Raw genomic sequence first — 8601 nt, forward strand, 5'->3', positions numbered from 1 at the left:
GCTGAAATGTGGCAGAGACAAATCACGGGAACGTGATCGCATTAGGGATGAGGATGATCACACTCGGGCCGTCCATAACTCTAAAGCTTCTCCTTATTAAGTAAGTGACTTTGAGCGTTCTGTTGATCCTTTTCCAAAGAGACCAGCGAAATGTCCTTCATAACTCTTTTAGCGCAAGATCTCTCAAGACTTTCCAGCATGATTTGATGCAAAGCAAGAAGATTGAGATGACACTGCATGTGGCTTCCAGACAAAATAATTACGTTCAGGAGCCAGTGGCGCCTCAAATAAATCAACTTTCTTTTGGTGAACGCCAAATGATAATGTCCAAAACATTTGTTTCCGTAATATGTACATCCCATCTCTTTTTTCCCCATCAACACTTGTTGAAAACGACTTCAAGTTTGCACAAAGTAGCTCCTATCATACAATATATATATATATACATGTATATCAATTAATTATGTTTGATATAATATCATTAACTTCTTATGTTTGGTTCTTTTAAAATGAATGAACAGTTGCGCCCCAGTAATGGCACACAAAGACCAAACAGGAAATATGGTTACTCATTATAGGTAACACAGGACGCGTACATGATGGATCATAAAACAAGTGGCTATGCCAATTTCAATTCTATTAAAAATATTATTTAATTTAAAGTGAAACCATATTTTTCGTCTTTGAGGATATGCTGTTACCATACACTCCTTCCCACACGTTCTTCTTACCTCATAGATGTGTTAACTTAAAGGGATAATCCGGAGTGAAATGCACTTTAGATCAATTCTTCGGACTATTGGGAGTACGTTGAGTTGACACCAAAATCATGTCATTCGGATGTATTTTGAGAAAGTTCGAGTTCACCGTTTTTAGCCAAAACTTGTTAGCCTGGAAGTGACCGGGGCAAGTCCTTTCGCCGCTACAAAACGCTATTTTTATACCTCTTCTACTGTTCCAAACAACACTACACTTACGTGGTAGTGAGTAGAGGGTCCCTAAAGCCAAACCGAAGTATCCCCACGTTTTTATGTGGTCGGATAGAGAGTCCAGAATGAATTTAATCGAGTCAGTACCTTTCCGGAAATGTCGCTGCTGCAGCTGGCAACGCTTTAACAACACTTTACTAACATTTCCGGAAAGGTACTGACTCGATTAAATTCATTCTGAACGTGGGGATACTTCGGTTTGGCTTTATGGACCCTCTACTCACTACCACGTAAGTGTAGTGTTGGTTGGAACAGTAGAAGAGGTATAAAAATAGCGTTTAGTACCGGCGAAAGGACTTGTCCCGGTCACTTCCAGGCTAACAAGTTTTGGCTAAAAACGGTGAACTCGAACTTTCTCAAAATACATCTGAATGACAACTCAACGTATGTACTCCCAATAGTCCGAAAAATTGATCTAAAGTGCATTTCACTCCGGATTATCCCTTTAATGATTTAAAAAGAAATTGTGCAAATACACAGTACAGTAGCCTACATCCTAAGCAGATCCATATAGATACATGTATATATATGGCTCTGATCCTAAGTACATTTTTGATTGTGACATAGTGACATATGATTCTGTGATAATGCATCTAGACTGATAAAAAGGAATCCTATAAAAGTAAAACAGAATTTGTTTTCAAATAAAAAGGATTTCACTGGGCCCTAAATAATCATTACAGAGCCCCCGATGGACCATGGTGGACATTAATTTTAGAGCTCATTTTGGATTCCCTCGCAATAGTTTTGACTTTGCACGGGAATGCAGAACTTATTGTGAGGGAATGCAAAACTATTGCCAGGGAACTCAACAGGAGCTCAAAAAATAAATTCACACCTCAATAAGAATACATTCACACCATGTGCCTTTGGGGCTCACCAGGTCAAGCAGGTTTATTTGGGCTTTACTGGAGGATTTACTGGTTTTGGTGCTACAGACAGGATCTAGGCAAATGCTGATATGTTGGTGAAACTGATACGCTTCATTGTTGTTTACTTTCTACCAGCATAACAACATTTTCTTCATGCACTAAGCTTTTTATGAAGGATAAACACTACTTCAAAAATAGGGGAGAGGTGAGACTTTGCTTCAATTGCTGCCATAAACTTCCTTTTCGACATAAACATTCCCAATGAAATGACAAGGCCATTCATCACTAAGGTCAATCAGTCAAACAAAGAGTGGTTTAGATGAGACGACAAGATCAAAGCTAACAGTATACTAACATAACTTTTTGTGGAATTTGTGACTGCTGCCGGGGGAAGTCTGGGAGCCATGGGAAAATTATCCTAATCTCAGAAATCACACGATGTAAGCAGAGAGTACACAAAAGTCCATCGGGGGGAAACAAACATGATGGAAAACAACTGATACATAGGGAGGGGGCGCTGAATCTAAGTCTCAACAAAGCACTGAAAAGAGCGAGCGGCGTACACTTACAGGGATGGCAGTTGGAATATGTACACTTGGGTTTGCAATGGATGCTGGGATGGCGACTGGCATTGTCTGCCCATTGGGGAGCTGTAAGAGTACAGGGAAAGTGGCAGACACAGGACTGGGGGGAGAAGGGGAGAACATGGTTACGTCAGCAGAATGCACTTCACCACCACCATCAGTAAACACAGCAAATTAATGGAATATTTAGGCGGCTGAAGTAGTGGACATGCCAAACAGCACCGAAACGGCACATGAGAAAGTAAACAAAAAAAAAGTCACCTAGAAAATAAATACTAGCCAGATCAAGTCAAGCAAACAATGGGGGAAATTAAAAGCATGGAGGCAAAAGAAGAGGTGCAAACTGACCACTGTAGAACACTGTAATGACTGAAACTAATACACAAGGCAACTTACAAAAACTGAAAAGCACCAGAGGTTGAAATTAAAAAAAAAAATGCAACTGATCAACCAAATGTGGGAACAAAAAAAAAAACAGTAACATTTTGGAGTTACTTACACTATTGGCCTATTAGAGGACGGGACTTGAGTAATAACAGAGCTAGACGTTGGCGATGGGAGGGCTTGCTGTATTACAACACTAGCGTCTGAGGTCGCAAGAAGTACATTTGGGACTTGAAGGGATGCAGGACGGACTATAGTGGATGCTGGCAGTGAGGTCGGCTGCAAAGAAACCTCCTGAAAACACCACACGAGACCGTAGCTATGTCACAAATTCAGTCAGAAATGTGCAGTTTGAAATCTAGGCCTACTTGTTGGATTAAAGTATCTCCCTTTCAAACTATGTAAAAAATGAAAACTTAGAATAGACTCCACAACTGATGACTCTGTTCTCCTCAAGAGTAAAGGCAATATGGTTCTACTCTACATTCTGATAAGAGAAACAAAATGTCATATGCCTGGCCATTAAGGGGCTACTAGGTGGTCATTTTGGCCATTATATTTAGACAACAGGAATGGAACTGCAGAACATGTGTGTCTGTATGTGTGAGTGCAGTCTTTAATGATTGAATCGTGTGCCAATAGCTGGACACAGGCTTTACTTAACAGCAGAGGTTGCAAAGATTCATTACAGAAATTCACTGAACAGATTTCACCATATTGCTTCAACATACTGCTTGTTTACCCAGAACCATGAGAGGGCAAGGGTGTTCTACTAAAAAAAGCAGAAACACACACCCACACCCACACCCACACCCACACCCACACCCACACCCACACACACACACACACACACACACACACACACACTCACTCACTCACACACCTGTTTGCATTTAAACAAAAGGTTCAGAGGACAACTCAATGTTTTGTGATCAAATAATTAATAAAGTACTTGAGGGGAAAATACAGCAAAACACAGGATGCTGTACCTTGTCATCATTTGTCGTTGATTCAGGATGTGGTAATGGACTGTCTCGATGTGCCTCTAGGGATGACTGTTCCTCAGTTTTGTTGCGGATGGGTGTAGCAAGAGGTGATAAGTCCAAAGGTAACTGATAATATGCAAGATAGAAACATTTAACCAAATGCATAGGATATATAATAGCATATTCCCCCATTTAAGGGTGTGCATTGCTTACCTTTTTGATATCATCCTCTGCTTTTTTGAAGTCATGCTCGAAAGGGCTTGCGAGCTCATTGAACAGACCCACTTCTTCACAGTTCTTCAGAAAGCGAGTTGGGGTTGGAGTTTGGTCTGTTTGATATTAGTTGATTAGAGATCACTAATGCAAACAAGCTTGATTTCAACAGTTACAGTTACAGTGGATCTTTATGTGAGACTACAATACATTACACAAGGTCTGCTGTGCACCTCACTAGGTAATGTCTATAAAGTTACCTGGCAACTATAAGTCACCAGACTTACCAGCAACTATGACACTGTCATTCCTTGCTGGACCAAACTTCAGGGTCATCTCATGTTTATGTTTGTGGACAGCCAGATGATCCTCATTGGTGAAGCGCTGTTACAAATGACACACAACAAGTAATCTTAAGGAGCTGACAAAATACACCATTTGAAAGGAAATCTATGAAGATGTGGTGTGATAAACACCCACCTGACCACACCCCGGAGCAGTACATAGGAAAGGTTTGTCATCACTCATATTCAGAAATTCCGTGTATCCTGAAAACAAGCACATCGATCAAAGCAACTTATTTAGGCAGTAGTAGTGGGTGCACTGTCATGACCAACAGCGTTCGCACAGGGTCTCACAGAAAACGTCTATTACCTCTTAAAGTGCTATGACTCGAGATATAAAAAGCAATGGTTACTTCTGTGATGAGGCTAAAGTAGGCTACTCGATAGGTAATGTCAACGCTCGCAACACAATATCACCTATGCAGATGCTTCCTCCACAAGTTGATTTCTAAATACGTTTGTGATGATCGTTCAATCATTTGCAAACAAAACAAGGATCATAAATGCACAGATGGAGGGGCCACAACGAACAAGCAAAGCAATAATTCATCACTGTAAAAAAAGATAACTAACGTTACAGAATAGTGGCAAGCGACTATGTAGCTGGTTAACCTAAATACTTGGCGAACAAACAACAAAACGCGTAAGTCTTTCATACAAGGATGTTTGAAGAAACGTACAAATATTTCGAAAGCGCTAAGACGACATTTCCAAATCGTTTATTTCTGACAGTAGCGAAGCTGACGATAACAATGCAGTACACCTTGTTTACACACGTCAATAGCCAGAGCTAGCTTCACCACCCATTCTTTCAATAGAGGTGGGAAGGAAGCTATGAAGCTAGCAATATCGCCGTCGCCATATTAGCTAATCCAGCTAATACTGAGTTGATGTGCATATGTCAATATCTTAATGTATGATGATTTTGCTGTTCCTACAACTACAGACCACTCGTACCGACTGTGTGGGTGATGTCTTTGTTTACTAATAGTGCCAATTAATACAGACACTTACCCACGGGCTCAACCCTTGATAACCAAATCCCACGATCCTTCACTCTCGCGAGTATTCGAGTGTTTTTCCTTCCGTAAACGTCAGTACAATTACGTATGTCTCTCGCATCCAACCGGAGCGTCAGGTAAGGCCAAGGATCCTTGATACCTCTGCATCAACCTTTGAAGTCTGAATGCGTAATGCACACCCCATCCAAAATTAACGATCAGTATCAATACAGTCCATCACGCCAATATAAACTTAATTGATTCACTGTAGATTGTCTACTGTGGCATGTTGCATGTGTAAAAACTTTGAACTTCATAAACTGTGATTGTCTAGCAAACCATTTTTATCTTGCTGGTCAGCCAGTAAATAAAGACAACAGATTTCATTTGCACCAGTATATAGTTGATGTCTAAATTTATTTGATGCAATTTACAAAAGCAAGCGTGTTGTAATGCTCTTAAACACTTGCAATCTACTTACAGTTGACTTCCTACTGTATCCCTTGACATCATTTGAGTGGACCCACAATAGCCTGCAAACACCAAACTCCCAAATGACTTGTAGTGTGTGACTAGATGACTTGGGCAAGTACCATCAGACGTCTGAGAGAATGTAACCAACTGCTTTTATCTTTAAGAAAAATATCAGGGCCACATTCATTGGAGAGCTTTTAGCCCACTGTGATTGTAAGGAACACATGATTCCAAAAAAACATACTGCCTTATTTTCAAGTGAAATACATGCATTTTAATTCTGTAATCTCTTACATTTGTACAATGCATGTGTTTTCCTTATTCATACAGTCATATCAACCTGAAAAAATGTACAATTTCGACACCAACATGGGACAATTTTGGTAGCCACAGTAAAATATGTAGTCACAACTGTAGTTAAGAGTGCGTTCACATTGTTTTGTTTTTACATGGCGAACAAGATCAAGAAAGCAACCATCAAACAGAAGAGACCCATAGCTTCAGACAGGGCGAATCCCAGAATGGCATAGGAGAAGAGCTGCTGCTTCAGGGAGGGGTTCCTGTAATGAGATGAAATCCAGAAATTGATAATAGTACTAGCATAAAACACACACATATTAAATGAATTCCTTTACAGGCTGAAGACTGACTAGACTACTTGCCTGGCATATCCGATGATGAGACTGCCAAAGACGGTTCCAATTCCAGCACCAGATCCAGCCACTCCCACTGTGGCTGCTCCGGCACCAATGAACTTAGCAGCAGTGTCGATGTCCCTGCTCACGGCACTAGTCTGGAAGCCACGGAGTGCTACCTGGGTCATGGGGCTTTGTGGCACAAGGGCTGTGCTGGTCTGTTGGGACATACTTAACGTTAGAACAAAACAAAACAATTTCTTTGCATGTGAGCATCTACGAGTAAACCATGGACAGCACAGTGCTAGTACAATGACAACAGAACCCCACACTGTAAACTGACCTACAGAACATTCCTGCCAACTCACAGGAATAATACAGAGGGAACGATAGCTGGAGACACTCACCTCTGTTTTGACCTCTGGCCGGGAAAGGACAGAAGCAGAGAGGGGTCTGTAGAGAGCCCTGGAGCCAACACGGACCTACAGTTAAAAACACACACACAAAAACAATTACTCAAGACAAAATATTCCTTCATTAGTGCATCTCTGCAGACCAAGGCAACAAAGAGTACAAGTTAAGGCTGGGACAAAGCAACAGGTTAATGTAACATTTAAGTGTCAGGACAGGGGGCAAAGTATCTTCAGGATGAGCACAATGTACTGAAATCCTTCACAAATACGAATGCAACCACTAGACACAGACATAAACAATGGCAAAGGTGACCTCAGAAGCATTCATTAATTAGATAACTACAAAGTCAGAGACTGGGATTAGAGGGCGAAATCCACTTGCTAGGAGTGTAAGTATCCAAAGAGTCCACTTGGGAGAGCTTCCTTGTAGACATAACCCTGCTGTACATGCTAGCCAGCTAACGTTTGCTAGCTTCGAACAGCATCAAGGCTGAAGGTGCAAAGATTATTTACTGTGCTCGAATTGCCCGACCTGGGACATTACAGTGGCAAAATGTCCAATGTATTATGTACAAACAATGCGTCCACAAAAATGTCAATTGACGTCTGGGTCTGCACACCAGCTAGCGTAAGGTTAGGGGGCTAGGCTCTGATACAGCTAGCTTGACAGTCAATGTTAACATATTTGGAAGGTGTTGACCTTTGCTTAAGATAGCCAGGCTAACAAGAGAGGACGGATAAGTTAAACATGAGTAGAGTAATTCGCATTATGGCATGTTAGTGTTAGTACTACTATGCACAAACCCCCCAACGAAACCATTTAACAGAGAGGCGAAGTGGAGGTTGTCAGTAGCTAACGTTAGCTAGTCAGTATGAAAGTTACAGGGATGGCAAAGTAGCTAACGTTAGCATTAATTCCCAAGTTCAAGAACAGGCCCTTGCAGCTACAAACGAACAATATGAACTGAAGCATTAAATGTGTTGATCGTATTTGACAGAATTACTCACCATTGCTGGCGTGGAGACGAATTTTGCACAGGCATACATTTTTGGGTTTTTAGGGTATTAAAAGCGGTTCTGGTGGATTAGATAGCAGCCCGGCTATATCTGAAATGACAAACGATAAGGTCAGTACAAGTCTTTGTGCTCAATCTTTAAAATGACTGTGTATGAATACCAGTCTAAATTCTATGTAAGCGCCTTTATCTTTAACATACCAAAATATCACTTATAGAGTAGGATGAGTTAAGATTGTCAGGCTACAAATTCTCTACACAGCCTCCATTGCACTTACCGACAGCAGAGGTCGAACCACTTCGCTTACAGCGCATGCGCCAACCGGTTTATAAGAAAATCCCGGATGATGATGCACTGACCAGACAAGGTCATTTCATTTTATTGAACCAGTTTAGTCCAAATAGTAATTGGTTAAAAAATACCTTAATTACATTTTAATAAACATTTCAGTGCACTTGTGTAAAAAGTCTATTAAATGTAGGCCTAATACAGATTTGTACAGTCTGTTTTCATAACTTTGTTTGGAGCAGACCTTATGTGTAGCCTATATTTCATTCTGTTCCATGTAGAAGCACATTTTTTGTGTAGCCTAGTTAAAACTAAAATTTAATTAAAACTATGATTTTGCACATAGCATAGCCTATGTCTGAATCTCCATGGCTGCAGATAACAGGACTTAGCTAGGCTAC

At 40.8% G+C, this 8601-nt stretch overlaps 2 protein-coding genes across 3 annotated transcripts in view; both read right to left on the reverse strand.

The window, feature by feature from the left end:
• atf2 (activating transcription factor 2) overlaps positions 1 to 4870 on the reverse strand; it is a 21320-nt gene extending 16450 nt beyond the window's left edge. Inside the window, exons 1-6 of the mRNA XM_062533845.1 lie at positions 4509 to 4870; positions 4316 to 4412; positions 4029 to 4144; positions 3819 to 3941; positions 2945 to 3123; positions 2431 to 2545 (exon numbers count right to left, since the gene is read on the reverse strand). Coding sequence (XP_062389829.1) covers positions 2431 to 2545; positions 2945 to 3123; positions 3819 to 3941; positions 4029 to 4144; positions 4316 to 4412; positions 4509 to 4592 — 714 coding nt within the window. The 5' untranslated portion in view covers positions 4593 to 4870. The remainder of the gene's footprint in view (positions 1 to 2430; positions 2546 to 2944; positions 3124 to 3818; positions 3942 to 4028; positions 4145 to 4315; positions 4413 to 4508) is intronic.
• Positions 4871 to 5771: 901 nt separating this feature from the next.
• atp5mc3a (ATP synthase membrane subunit c locus 3a) lies at positions 5772 to 8239 on the reverse strand. Of its 2 annotated transcripts, none has more exons than XM_062533846.1 (5): positions 8190 to 8239; positions 7904 to 8002; positions 6890 to 6964; positions 6510 to 6700; positions 5772 to 6407 (listed from the first exon to the last, which is right to left on the reverse strand). In XM_062533846.1, exons 2-5 carry the CDS (start codon positions 7940 to 7942, stop codon positions 6293 to 6295), a joined length of 420 nt encoding a protein of 139 aa, XP_062389830.1. In that variant the 5' UTR covers positions 7943 to 8002; positions 8190 to 8239; the 3' UTR covers positions 5772 to 6292. The 2 variants fall into 2 exon arrangements, with proteins under 2 accessions (XP_062389830.1, XP_062389831.1); XM_062533847.1 differs by having other exon boundaries at positions 8113 to 8215.
• Positions 8240 to 8601: the final 362 nt, after the last annotated feature.

This window comes from Sardina pilchardus, chromosome 4 (genome assembly GCF_963854185.1).
Source record: "Sardina pilchardus chromosome 4, fSarPil1.1, whole genome shotgun sequence".
Lineage (NCBI taxonomy): Eukaryota > Metazoa > Chordata > Actinopteri > Clupeiformes > Clupeidae > Sardina > Sardina pilchardus.